The sequence below is a fragment of the Sorex araneus genome, chromosome 2, assembly GCF_027595985.1.
Source record: "Sorex araneus isolate mSorAra2 chromosome 2, mSorAra2.pri, whole genome shotgun sequence".
In the NCBI taxonomy this organism is placed as follows: domain Eukaryota; kingdom Metazoa; phylum Chordata; class Mammalia; order Eulipotyphla; family Soricidae; genus Sorex; species Sorex araneus.
Window position 1 is genome coordinate 334,888,982 of NC_073303.1, and position 15,021 is coordinate 334,904,002.

The 15,021-nt window shown below is 43.0% G+C and overlaps 1 protein-coding gene across 1 annotated transcript in view; it reads left to right on the plus strand.

Moving 5' to 3' along the window:
- LAMA3 (laminin subunit alpha 3) overlaps positions 1–15,021 on the plus strand; it is a 264,171-nt gene that overhangs the window by 66,701 nt on the left and 182,449 nt on the right. The window contains exons 3-6 of the mRNA XM_055129258.1: positions 6,483–6,600; positions 7,509–7,627; positions 9,584–9,754; positions 12,054–12,145. Of these exons, the coding sequence (XP_054985233.1) occupies positions 6,483–6,600; positions 7,509–7,627; positions 9,584–9,754; positions 12,054–12,145 (500 nt within the window). The remainder of the gene's footprint in view (positions 1–6,482; positions 6,601–7,508; positions 7,628–9,583; positions 9,755–12,053; positions 12,146–15,021) is intronic.

Sequence of the window (15,021 nt, forward strand, 5' to 3'; positions counted from 1 at the left end):
CTCCATATGGAGAAATGGTAAAATTTTGTCTTTGCTTTTTCTCTGAAAGCTCAGGGGCTACCCCCAGCATCGTGATCAGGAGATATCCTGGTGGTGCACAGGGCACCTTGTTGTGCTGGGGTTCAAACCCTGGCTCCTGCATGCAAAGCATGTACTCTGTCAGATATTTCTCCAGTCCCATTTTGTTTTATTTATAGCTGAATAGTATTCCACTGACTACACAACTTTTACATATTCACACATATTTACATTCATAGCATTCATTGACTAGCCACTCTATGCAATGTGAGAAGGCCCTGAAGTGGACAGATGCTGGGCTGTGGGAATTGTAACTGACACTGCAACATGAAGGGCCTTTGGGAAAGAGATAAGGACCAGATGGTGCTAAATCATTTTACTGACTCACCTTGAAGGCTTTTGAAGTCAAAGTGCCTCACACTCCAACCTTTGTGGTTATTATCTGCTCCTTTGAAGCAGTATTTAAATGGCCACTCTTATCTCTAAATGAATGATCAATAACAAATAGAATATGCATTTTGCCCCTTTTGAAAACATATGGAGAAAATAGTGCAACTCTTGGTCCTTTTTTGGTCAGTTTTCCTCCTTGTCTTTTGCTCCCAAATATGATTTATCTGAAAAGACACAATTTGTCTTTGCTTTTCTTCCTCTGGTGACCCGTAGCCTGGAGTTTTCTGATTTCATAAAGGGCCTTCTTTAGATGCTCACACTGCATTCCTGAGTGCCTTGAGGCATTTTGAGTGATCAAAGAACAACTTGATAAGAGTTTAACAGATGGTGCCATTTAAAAGACACATGAATTTAAATTACATCAAACTGAGGAGAATAAATCTGCCCATACCTGCTGGTCTACTCTGCGCGTGCCAGGCTGTGATGCCCCTTTGGGAGGGACTCCCTCTGCCTCTTGGCAATGGCCCATCTCAGAGTTGCTGGGCCGCAGAGCTGGGCACTCAGCTTCGATCAGCGACAACTGACCTGGCGTTGCTGGTGACTGAGAGGACAGAGGGTGCTAGTGTGACAATGCGCTCAGGGGAACAAAGGCTGCCTTCCAATAGCAGGGCACACTAGTGTGTACTGAGGGAACTTGGAAACAAGTTCCCAAGATGAAACTAGGAGGGAAGTGTTTTCATGAAATTTTCCGTCTGGTGGGCACTGAGAGATGGCTTGTTGGGTGCAGTGGGAAGACTGCATGAGGCAGAGTGGGTGCAGGACCCTTAGCAAGTAGAGAGCCACCCCACCAGCTCTCTACCTGTGCTTCCGCTCAGGATTGCTCACTGCTGGGCTGCCGAGCAGGATGAAGTGAGAACAAAGGGGGGGGGGGTGGGCGGGCTGCCTCTGAGTCAAGGAGGTCATTTCATTTATTAGCATTTCCAGTAGCAGAAAGTGCCATGTGGGCAAATCAGGACATTCAAGTGACTCTTAAGATGCATCATAACATAGCACTCCACTCCTGGACTCCTTAAAATGAACTCTTGGTTTTTGTAAATAATGATGCTTGGTGCTTCTTCCACAGTTACTTCCTGCAGGATGGGACAAGTCAAATATTAAGTACCTATTAGATTCTGTAGCATGGCCAAGATCAGGCAGTAAAAATTGCATGGACTCAGCGTTTTCATAGCTGCAAGATCAGAGCCTCTTACTTACCCTCTCTGAGTCAAACATTTCTCATCTGCAAAGTTAAGGAAACCCCACTTTTTACTGTGAGGCGTATATGTGAGTGAGACTGTTTATGAAATGATTATCATGGAGCCTGGAACATGGCCAACAAAAATTCATATACTATTAAATAAATGGGTTCAGGAGAGTATGGAGTGATGATATTGGGGGATTTTGACAATGAGGTTCAGACTTCTTTGAAGTACTACCATACGTATAATTTCTTTTACGTATCTTACATATCTAAAGAAGCCTAACCTTATTCTGGTCTGAGAGAGATGTGCAGTTTTAAAGTCAATGTATTTATTTTGATTTTACAAACTGAGAGTTCTTATATTTCCTGTGAACTCCTTGGCTACATAATAATTGTATGTATTACTTGGAAAATGCGTTTCTCCTACTTTCAGATAACACTGTTTTTCAAAGCACCTTTTAATTCCTAATTAGTATTATTCCATGAGTTTGGATCTTTTTTTTTTTCCAAGTGTGGGTGCACTGTCTGGGAGTTTTGATATGAGACAAAGAAGGTGGGGTTTTGTTTGTTTGTTTTAGTGTTTGGACAGAAATTTAGGGTTTTCATTAATTGGCAGGAGGACTCTTCTTTCTGCAGGACCGAAAGTCCAAGGCTTCCTAGACACAGGAGATCTCAATGACCCAAACACCAGAGATGCCTGGGTGGTTGAGAATCTGAGTTCCTCTGGACCTTTTAGAAAATCCTTAAGCTTTGAATTCCCCCATTTTTTCATTACAGATTTATGTGAGGTCAGATTTTCTCCAGTTGCTTTAGTGCAAACAGCGTGATCACAATGGACTGCATGCAGAAACAGATAGGGGTGTCCAGCTGTCTCTTATTAAGGCAGACATTTAGATTCTTAGAGAGATTCTTAGATAGGGTGCTGTAGTGATAGCACAGCAGGTAGGGTGTTTGCCTTGCACAACCCGGGTTCGATTCCTCCATCCCTCTCGGAATGCCCGGCAAGCTACTGAGAGTATCATGCCCACATGGCAGAGCCTGGCAAGCTACTGTGGCATATTCAATATGCCAAAAGCAGTAACAACAAGTCTCACAATAGAGACGTTATTGGTGCCCACTTGAGCAAATCGATGAACAATGGGATGACAGTGCTTAGATAGGAGTTAATGTGTTTGGGGCAGTATGGCTCTAGACTTAAAGGGATTTAATTTTTTAAATTTAATTAAAGAGCCATGATTTACGAAGTTATTGATAGTTGACTGATATAATGTTCTAGCACTAATCCCACCACCAGTATCAATTTTGTTCCACCAATGTCTCTTAGTCCCCCTCCCTTCAGCCCCCATCCCAGTCTGTCCTCTTGAGAGTCACTTTTTAAGTTTCAGTGATTGTAGTTTGGATTTCATGTTTTCAATGTTGTTGAGTCTGTGCTTTGGATATATAGCTGTTACTACCCCCCGCCCAACACGCACACATTAACAATGTACCTGAGGCCCCTGACCCCTGCTCCTCCATTACTTCCCTTTCTTATATTCTTCCTTTCCCCTCTTGGTTTCTTTCCTTCTCTGTCCTCCTTTCTACACTCTGGAATCAAGGGTGATCTAGGCACACCCTTTTACTACATTGCCTTCCCATATCCAGTCATTCTGTGTAAAACAAATTCACCATTCTTTCTTATATTATTATTTTATTTTTTATTTTATAAGGTAGTTCACAATATTTGATTGATTACATTTGATATTCAAACACCAATCCCATCACCATTACACCTTCTCACCACCAAATTTGGGATATTTCCATCCCAAGCTTCAATCCTTGTCCCAAAGCACAACTGAAATAATATATTTTGTATTGTCTGTTATGAAGAACTGCTGAAAATGCTTACAAAAAAGTATTCAGATAGTGTGAAGATTGTTCTATTTTGGCAGGGGCCATTTGGACATTCTTTAGGATATCACTTACATGTTGTTAAAGGTTGAGTGATGTGAGTTTTCGTATATATGTATGAAAATATGTATATACACAAATATATACTCCCGTTCTATGATTTGTTGCCTACTACTTGAACCCCATCAAATGTGGTGTGGTACTTATGGAGAATGGGTAGGGAGTGTCTTATGATGTGTCTCGAGGCCGGGAATGCAACTGCACAGTCCAGGAATATATTCACTCATGCGTGAGGCTCAGCCCAAGCATGTGGGGAGCAACCTTGAGCATGGCGGCAGTTGGGTTCTGGAGATTTTTGGTTGTTGGGGCTGGGTGCCTTGGGGTGGGGAGGGCTCTCACCCGCCTCCCTCTGAGGGGCCCCAAGTGAAACAGCCTGGCGTGGAGTCTGGTGGCATGGCTATGGCGGGTGTCATGTTATGTTCCCTTCTGGGAGAAAAGTGATCTGGACTGTGGCCGATAAAGAGATTATCTGATGCCTACAGAAGGTGGGTGTGACCCCTGGGTCACTGAAGACCAGGGGAAGTGGGCAGAGGATCTCTGCTCCCGGTCCCATTGGGCCCAGAGTCCGAGGTCACAAAGTTCCGAATTACTTGGGTCTTGTGGGACTTCACTCTTGTGCAAATTCACCATTCTTATTAACATTCCCCTCATCCTCTCCCTTTGTTGTTTTGTCATCGGTGCAATGTTAAAAAGTTGCACACTTGTTGTGGTGGCAGGGATTACAGATAGCAGTGCTGCCATAATTGCTCTTGGCATGTGGGAAGGTGCTTGGGATCACACTCAAGGCCTCACACTCCACCATATAACCACATGCCTAAGCGCACCTTGCTACAAATAACGTACTTGGAATAGTATAGAATTTTCCATAAAAATGTTGTATTTGTTTTCACATAATTAGTTTATTTTATTGAAGATATTTTAGTGGTATATATCTCTCAAAACTTCTCAGCTACAATTTTATACAATACATATTGATATATAATTAAAATATATGAAAACATATTGAGGGTCTTAATAACTTAAAGATATGTAAAGGATTTCTAAGGACAAAACATTTACAAAATATTGTTTTATTGATTTTTGTCTCTTATAGCAAGTTTAGAACATTTATATTAGTAGTTCTCACAATTAAAAAAACAAGACTCTTACTATACTGTCTTGTTTATGAAAAATATAAAGGTGATTTCCCCCCTTCCCCATGAGCAAATTGTTCAAATGGCCCCACTAGGCTGGTTACTAGTGCTGGCAGAGCCCCCTTTCAGAAGTGGCTGTTGAATCTATGATCAGGGCCTGGCATAATAGGGGGCTGGCGGGAGTAGGGAGAGGATATGATCATGGATCTAGTTCTTGCCCTAATGTAGATTTGACTAACTCCTGTATTCATTGCTATACCAGACTCTTTGGGAAATAAATCTATGAACTTTAGAGTTAAAAATCCAAGTCAGATTAAGTTTTTGATTTTTGAGGCCACTCCTGGCAGTGCTCAGGACTTATTCCTGGCTCTGCATTCAGGGATCATTACTGATGTTGTTCAGGGGAACCATACGTGGTGCCACGGCCCAACTGGGGTCAGCTATTTGCAAGATGAGTGCCTTAATCATTGCACTATCTTTGCAGCCCAGATTAAGTTTGGAGAGAGAAGGGATAGAAGTTAACTCAAGGACTCCTGGGGGATACCAGAAGAGACTGCTTGGGGTCCCAGAGTAGGAAGGTGAAGAGAGCAGGACCAAAGTCCAATTCATCCCCCTCAGACCTTTGCTTGTCCTGGACCTGGGCAAAAGACATGAGGGTGAACTAGAACATTCACCAGAGAGTACAACCTCAGAGGAAGGAGGCGTCCCCTCCCCTCACACGCACAAGACGTTGTCAGGTGTCACTTATGCAGCTACTGGTGTTCCAATATTGGGAATGGAAACCACAACGCTCAGGGTTGCAGAGGACACTCTTGACGCTTGGTTCTGGAAGATCATAGCACACAGTGACTGTGACCACATCATAATCTCCAAATGGATAGATTTTAAGATGCTTTGAGGACTGATGATACAAGGGTATAAATGATAAAATTGTGACAATAATTAATAATGTACAGTTTAGGTTGAGAAAAATATGATTGGTGTGTGTGTATATGTGTGTGTTGAGTGGAAGGTGGAGCCACACCTGGCAATACTTAGGAATTATTCCTGACTTTGTGCTCAGGGATCACTCCTGACAATGCTTGAAGGTGGTGGGCATTGAACTGCGGTTGGTCTTGTGCAAAGCAAATGTTTTAACACCAGTCTTGCCTCTTAAACCCAACTCTTTTTTCCCTTCAATTTTTGATGGCCAATCCAGCAGTGCTTAGAGGACCATGAGGTGCTAGACATTGAACCTGGACCTTCTGTAGGCAAATTATGCACTGAGTTTGTTGAGCTCTCACTCCAACAATTGTGATTTGGTCTTTGAATGTGGTAAACTTGAGAGGCTGCACCCAGTTGGGGATGTTCATTGTGCAAGTATAAATAGGATGTGGGTCTTGGGAGAATGTCTGGCTAGATATGAGGACTTGAGAATGAGCGATTCTCTCTTATAGAGATGGTTGAAGTTATGGAGAGTGGGCTTAATTTTGATTGGGATACAATTGACATATAACAGTGTATTAATTTAAGGTATCCATCATGACGATTTTATGTTTGTGTATATTGAGAAATAATATTGCCACAATAAGTTTCATTAACAACCATTGCTGGATGTTTAATTTTTCTTTGTGATGAGCACTTCTATGATTTATATTTTCTTACTAACTTTGAAATAAACAGTACAGTACCATGAACTCTAACTAGCAGCAGTGCTATTAACTGTAGTACTCTACATGAGCACTCTAATAACTGTATCTGGTTTCCTTTTCCAGCTCTTCCACGTGGCATATGTTTTAATCAAATTTGCAAATTCTCCTCGTCCCGATCTTTGGGTTTTGGAGCGATCTGTTGACTTTGGAAGCACCTACTCACCTTGGCAATATTTTGCCCGTAAGTAATCTTGCTGCATCTTTTTTTAAAATTTAATCTCCATGAGACACCATTGCAAAGCTTTCATGTTTGAGTTTCAGTCATACACTGATCAAACACCCATCCCCCCACCAGTGCACATTTTCCACCACCAGTGTCCCCAGTATCCCTTGCCCCCCATCCCATCTACCTCTGCCTCTATGGCAGACAATTTCCCCCATACTCTCTACTTTTGGGTATTATGGTTTAATCTTTCTGCATCTTGAGGTGCTGTCAAGATGTTGGATTTGTTTAGAAATGGAGGCTCTCAGTGTGGCTTAGTTAAGGACTTTGCAATTTTAATTTTTTATGTCTCCTTGGAACATCCCCATTTCTCAAGCTTGTATGCTAATTTCTAAGGATACGCTATGCAGAACTGAGGTTGAAATGTCTCTGCAAATAACAGTCTGCTCTTAGGGATGGGGGGGGCGAGAAGGGAGGAAGCAATGGGCTTTAGCTCTAGCTATCTTTCTTATATGAAGACTTAGGGGCCATGTGCCATCTTTATGAAGTCTGCCTTGTATATTACTTATTTGACTAAAACGAAATGTAATGACTGTTGAACTTTCTGATGCATTTTGGTGGACTAGCATTTTGCTTACTGGGTTTCCCCCAACATCTTTGAGGATAAACTTTCCAAATGAAGAATGAAGACTTAAAGCCACATTTCTAAGTGTTGCTGTTGAAAATCAAGTGTCCTGAGATGGTTTGGTAATTTCATGATTGAAAAACTTCACTCTAAGCTTTTTGTCTTAAACTTTTAAAGGTATCTACCTGTTCCTTATTTTTTTGGGAGGGGTATATTTTTAAAAAGATATTTAAGTTGTCTTAAAGACTTACAACAAGATGATGCTATTTCAATTTATAATTTTAAAATGGTTTCGTCCCAGATTCTAGATTAGACTGTTTAGAACAATTTGGGCAGGAGGCAAATATGGCCATCACCAGAGACGATGATGTACTTTGTACTACTGAATATTCTCGGATTGTGCCTTTAGAAAATGGTGAGGTAAGTCAGAAGAAATTAAACGTGAGAAATAAGACTCAAATGAAGAGACCCTTTAATCAACATCTCCCAATTGTTTTTACACTTTTAAACTCCTGAAAAATTCCATTCTAATGATTGCTTCTATTAGTTTGACTTAATCGGACTTTGTTAAGATTCTATGTGTGTGTGTTATAGCCTCACATTCGCTTTGAAAAAAGAAGCAAACGAATATATAAAATTTTTCATTGCTGTAGAGCTTGTACTTTCCAGAAGATCTAACAGTTAAAGATGGAAACCAGTGCTTATAACTAAATGGTAAAGGAATTCAACAATAGAGATGCATGGGGTTGGAGATTCTGTTTGGGCCTTAAATTTCCCCAGAAAGTGAGGGCCTGGGATTGTAGACTTGAACTCTCCTTTCTGGCGGTCTATTTAGAAAGCAAGTCTCAGTGATGGAGATGAAAACTACCCTTTCTGCTTCACCTATGCATTATACCCTATGAGAGTGAGGAAATGGGGATTAGGTGGACCTCTCTTATAGTGGTAGACAAACTTCCGTTGGGGAGAAATGAACTATTGTCCTTTAGGAATTGTATCTAGTTCTTAAGAAGTAAGCCAGGGAGGGTTGGGAAACGGGTAGGGGAAAATGGAGAGTAATCTATGGATATTGTGAAACTCTAGTGAGCATGAAATGAATGGCATTATGAATAATGAATAAATAAATGTTTTCCAAGCATGTTGGTCTCCCATTGTTTAGGCTGCTTGCTCCTTCTTGGCAGCTCTATTCAGTGTCTTCCAGTGATTCAGGTGTAGTTCATGCCACACATGGCTGGTTGTTGGTTTTTTTTTTCTTTGGGGTCACACCTGGTGATGCTCAGAGGTTACTCCTGGCTCTGCACTCAGGATTTACTCCTGATGGTGCTCAGGAGACCATATGGGATGCCAGGGATCAAATTTGGGCTGGCCGTGTGCAAGGCAAGTGCCTTACCCACTGTACTATTGCTCCGGGCCCCAAACATGGCTGGGACTTAAAATTTCATCTCCTCAAGTTTGAAAACAAAACCTGGGTTTTTGTGTAGATTTCTTTCCCCTCACCCCACCCCATCATTCTAAACTTTATATTTAGAAACATCCTTTTTAAGATAATTTAGATTTTTCAGATCACTTTAGCATTTCTTTGATGCTGCTTGACAATAATCTCTTTCCTAAGGCTGGAGAGTTAGTACATCAGGGAGGGCACTTGCCTTGCATGCAGTAAGTCTGAGTTCATCCCTGGTACCCCATGTGGTCCCTGAAGACTTGCCAGCAGTGATCCCAGAGTGCAGAGCCAGAAGTAAGCCCAGAGCACTGTCAGGTGTGGACCCCCAAACAAAATAACAATAGCAACAACAAAAAACCCAAAAATTCTTTCCTTATATTTGTAGATATTAATGTCTTCTAGGGCTGGAGCCATAGCACATCAGGTAGGGCATTTGCCTTGCATGAGACAAACCCGGGTTTGATTCCTCCGCCCCTCTCGGAGAGCCCGGCAAGCTACTGAGAGTATCTAGCCCGCATGGCAGAGCCTGAGAAGCTACCCGTGGCGTATTCGATATGCCAAAAACAGTAACAACAAGTCTCACAATGGAGACATTACTGGTGTCCGCTCAAGCAAATCGATGAGCAACGGGATAACAGTGACAGTGACAGTGAATGTTTTCAAATACTGGGGTCCCACATCCACACTGATAGAACAAAGAGTTTGAAATAAAATGATAGTGTCTGAAAGCTGGAACCAGTTGCCAGAATCTGGAGGGAAGACAGAATTAGCAATGACGTTTTTAGACACAAACAAGATCCAAGACCACCTACAAACATCCGATGATTTAAAGAAACCAAGTGCTCAGGGGCATGTGAGTTGTTTCTAGTTACTTGCAGCTAAATTTTGATGAAAGGATTTTGCTTTCTTTTGTGCGTATGTTTGTGTGGTTATTTTAGGTTGTGGTGTCCTTGATAAATGGCCGCCCAGGTGCAAAAAATTTTACCTTCTCTCCCACCCTGAGGGAATTCACCAAGGCCACAAACATCCGCCTGCGTTTTCTCCGAACCAACACGCTTCTTGGACACCTCATCTCCAAAGCACAGAGGGACCCGACTGTCACCCGGCGGGTGAGTCCTGGTCCTCAGTGCCAAGTCGCACTTTTGCTATTTTGTTCATTTTGGTTTTTGCTTATCGCGTTCATCACCTTGAGCTCTCTCAAGTCATCTTGATTCTCCTGTGCTAGTTATGGTGTAGGGGGTTGAGTGTTTTCCTCTGAAATACCAGATACGGTTCTGAGTTCCACTGTTAAAGGAAAACCACTATATTCCAAGAAGATGAAAAACAAAAGATGAGAACCTGACGTTAGCCCTTTTCTCCACAGAACTATCAAGTCTCAAAAGCTTAGCAAAATAGAGCTTTATTTTCTGCTCATGTCACACATGAATGTGGGTCAGCAGATGGTGAGACTCCACACAGCCATTGAGGGAACCAGATTCTTCTGCCTAAGGCCCACCTGACTTGTTGGGTCTGAGTCTGTTCTGGATCCTGGGGAGGAGCGGAGGGAAGAGAAGGCAGAGCACATGGCCCTGTTCCTAACCTCACTGGCATTGGCAGGAGCTGGGGAGCAGCCTGCTGAGGGCAGGGGGTGCTACACCACCTGCTAGTGAGGTAGAGGAGATGTAGACTTGGGTGAGCACTGAAACTCTGCTTGCTGTGTGTAAGACCGTAATGTCTTTCACTCGGCATCAGAACAGTTCCCCGTCTCCTGCCAACAGCGCTTCTCCGCAGAATAAATGTCGTTATGGCTTGGTGCTCCCCTCCCACTCCCTAAAACGATACTTGCACCTTCCCAAAGGCAGCAGGAAATCAGAAAACAATAAGCCCTATTGTTGCACCCATAAAGTTCAGCCCTTGGTGAAGGGCAGGCGCCGAGGGTGAGACGAAGATGCCACATGCTGTGCACCTCACAGGGTTTGGTTCCATGTCTCGATTAGATCAGAGTGTGGTAAAGGAAGAAGGAGAGAAAGATAAGTTTGGAGCGTTTTCCAGCAAGTATAATCCTCCTGGAGAGTGGCTTTCTGTCTTTGCTGCCCCTTTAAGTTCCCGGGAACCACTGTAGGTGGGGATTACATGGGATCTGAGGGTGGAATTTACAGGGGAGAATGGGACTTTCTGATAAACTCCGGCAGTTGTTTCCATTCCTCCAGGTGGTTTGGAGTCTTGCCACAAATGTACCTCACCACCTTTCCCCCCTCTAATTGTCTTTGTGGGAGTTGTAAGGTTTGTGCTCGTAAGATATTTCCTAGCTAGATGGAGACTTTTATGGAGTGCCCCATATTAATAATCCTGGACACCTCCCACCCACTCACCCACGCACACACACACACACACACACACACACACACACACACACTATCTAGGTTGCTCTTAGGTCGCATCTCTGGATGGAGGAATTGAACGCCAGTCTTCTTGTCATCATGTTCTTGTGTGCTGCTTGAGCGAAGTCATTCTTAGTGTGCTGCTCACCTGCTGTGGCTCCTCTTAACACCACAGAGACAACACTTGTGTGGCAATCTACTCCCAAGGCTTTGCCAAGCCTTACAAGAAGTTGAGGAGGGGGCAGATGTGCCACCCATTGTCTCTAGTGAGGAGGCTTCTTCACATCAGAACCTTGTCAATGAGCTGACTTATCCATGTTTGTGACCTGGTGTAGGGGCCAGTCCCAGGCTGGGCTCAAGCTCCTCTGGCCTTTGGGACTTTGGTCTCTGTCTTATTTACACTGAGCTGGCAAAAATTGAAGCACTGGGGCTGCTGCAAGTATATTTGAACTGGTTTCAAATAGTGTCTTCCCTCCCAGAACCTGAACCTAATAGGCACAGAAATTTTGTGTATTTTTGGTACACAGCTAGGTTCCGTGTATGAAGCCTAGACTTTCAACACTAACCTAAAAGCACTTAATCCCTTTTCAGAAAACTTTTAGAATGTGGTTCTTTTCCAAGACAATTCCTGCAGGGCCGGAGAGATACAACAGCAGGTATCTGCACTTGCCTTGTACTACCCAAATTTAATCTCCAGTGTCCCATATGGTCCCCTGAACCTGCCAGGAGTGATTCCTGGGTGCAGAGCAAGGAGTAACCCCTGAGTGCCACCAGATGTGGGCCCAATACCTAAATACAAAAATAATATAATAAAATAAATAATTAAAAAACACATTTCTTTGGCAGTGTGCTATTAAATTTAATTGGAGAATGTGTTTCTTTTGTAAGACAAATTGCATCTAGGTGTGTTGACCAGTTAGGTGGCATCAGGCTAAAGAGAAATGGATGAGAAGAAAGTAGGATCAGCATAGAGATGAGTGAAATATTAGTAGTAGAGAGAAATGTGTGCTGTTGTGTGGTAAAACTGGACGTGTTTTTGTTGGTTTAGTATTATTACAGCATAAAGGACATCAGCATTGGTGGGAGGTGTGTTTGCAACGGCCATGCTGAGGTCTGCAGCGCAAACAATCCTGAAAAACAGTAAGTACACTGTTCAGATTTTTTAACATTTTGCTTTGAATAAGTCTAATTGTTTCAGCGAGGGTTTGTATCCTATTAAATATTTCTTAGTCCCTGCCCTTCACAGGAATGTCTCAAGGTCAACAAACCATTGATGTGTGTGTCTCCCCTACTTCGACTCCATCCAGTCTGTGCCTGGTCCCCAACCAGTCTATTGCAGACACGGCCAATCTGTTACATCCTATGACTGAGCCAAGATGCAGCCCTCAAACCCTAAAACCCATTAACATTTGAGTAGAGTTCACAAGAGAAATAGAACTTATTTCTGATTTCCCTGATACGATGGGGTCAAAAATGCTCATTTAAAGCTCTTACTTTATTTTGATGTCAGAAGGTGCACATACTACAGAGTTTACATGCACACAACACAAATGAACATAATATAATTGTAACCATTGGTCAGTGGTAGTGGTTCAAGCTCAGCATGTTGTTTATATTCCCATTGTTGTACAGTCTCCAGATTACTTTTCGTCAGTCCCCATTATCCTTCCCTGAGTTCTTGGAAACCTCTACACTACTTTCATCTCTAAATCTAGCTACTCTTAGGTACCTATTGTCACTGGAATCACAGAATATTTGTCTTTCTGTGACGAATTTATTTCACTGAGTCTGACGTCCTCAGGTTTTGTCATATTGTAGCATGTGTCAGAATTTCCTTCCACTTAAAGGCTGAATAATATGTCAAGATATGAATCCATATTTGGCTGATCCATTCATCTGTTGGTAGACACTAGTTTACTGCCACCTTTTGGTTATTGTGACGAATGATGCTAAGAACATGGGCACACTCATTTTTGCTTTTTTTTGAGATATATTCCACATAAAATATGATACATGGATCTTAAGTATTACATATTTGTCAATGAATTACTCTTGCACTAATTACCACTAAAAGAGGAATACATTTGAGGACTCAAAGTTGTTAGATACTAGGTACAGGAGTCATTTTCTCTCAGTGCATTTTTTTAAGTCTCCCCGTTCCCCATTAGCAGCATTTGTCCAAGTATATTTTAATCAGAAATTCTACTTCTGGGCTGGAATGATAGTACAGCGGCTAGAGCATTTGCCTTGCACGCGGCCGACCCAGGTTTGATTCCTAGCATCCCATATGGTTCCCCAAGCACTGCCAGGAGTAATTCCTGAGTGGTGCAAAGCCAGGAGTAACCCCTGTGCATAGCCGGGTGTGACCCAAAAAGCAGAAAAAAAGAAGAAATTCTACTTCCTCCCAATATCTTGCCATTTTCAGGCTTGTGCATTATTAGCGTTAGCTTCATGGTCAGGCAGAGGTAATAGCTGCCAATGTCTGTCACATGTTTTGTGGATCCAGCAAAGATATATAATGCCTCACCCACTCAGGGATTTGGGCTGTCTGAGTGGCAATGTGAGTCCCCAAGGTGACTAATTTCAGTCATCAGGGACTTGTTCATGATTCAACCTTCATAACCAGGAAGCCTCTGGAGCGGAGGGCCCTCAAAGTCTAGAAGTCAGGTCAGTGGGGTCCTGAGTTTGAGAAGGGACCATGTGGGAGAAAGGGGGGGCCTGTCTGCTGTCCTTGAGCCTGAAAATGGCACGATATTGGAAGGAAGTAGAATTCCTGGGGAGAGGGACTGAACTTCCTACTTGGAAGGAGCACCAAGTCTTACTGACCTCGTGGGGTTCTGTACCAAGCAGTTAATCTTATCGTTTGTTTTTTGGAGAGGGGCAGGCCACACTTTTGGTGTTCTGAGGTTGCTTAGGGTCACTGCTGGCAGTGCTCAGGGGACAAGATGTGGTCTCTGGGATGGAACCAGGGTCAGCTGCATGCAAGGCAAGTCCATGACCTGCTACACTGTCACTCCAGCCCCTGTAGTGAGTAATTTTTCCTAATATCTATGTGCACTGATCCTGTCTCAATGTCTGGGCAAAGGATTCAGAATAAGTGCCTTGCCTCTTCTGGCCTGATGGCTGGCTTTTACAAGCTGATTTGCACAACTGATTTAGGGAGACATTCATAAGTAGAAGAAAAGCCTTATGTTGAAGGGTGACTTAATGTAGGATGCCAAGTTTGGATAATCACCCTTCTTCCTTACTAACCAAACCGAATCCACAATAGCAGAAGAAAGCTTTAACCAGGCATACAGACTTGCTGCCTTTGTGCATGGGACCCTGGGTGGATCCCAGAGATGCCTCTGAGCTTCCAAGCTGTCAACTCTGAGAGGGAATCCGCTCTGTTTCTTATTCCAGTGAGCTTTCAATCTAAACAATAGACAGTGGCTTAGGAGAAGCTGAGGCTCCTGGAGCTAGATAAGAAGTTTCCCGCGCAGGGGATGGAACAGCTTTCTTGAAAAGGATTTCCTAGTCAACAGCCTCTCAACATCGTCCTGCAGCAGATGTAGGGCTGAGGTATCTGTGTTAGCCATTAGCCGAGGGAGGATGAAGTCAGAAACAACAATTATTTGAGGGCGCTCATATAATTTTAAAGTATCCAGTGTTTTAAATTGTTTTGCTGTGCTCAATTTTAATCTGAGAGAATTAAATAGCTGGACTTCAAGCCATCTTTACTAAATCTTTAATCCAACGTGTGCCAAATGTTTTTCTGGCTGAAAGGGTGCCCCTGACAGAAGCCCATTTGGTCTCCAGCTGTTCTGGCTTCCTAGTTAAAGCTATGAATTGTTTCACCTGGCAGCTGTGCTGGGTGGGAGAGGGATGACCCTTTCTCCGGGCACCCAGTGGAAGACAGCAGTCCCTGTCTGTTGAGCCAATACCCTGTGGCACAATTGAGGGCCTTCTTAGATGACAGGTTTGAATCTTCTTTCAAGCACAGATGACTGGGTGTTCAGAGCTGGCTTTCTAATCCA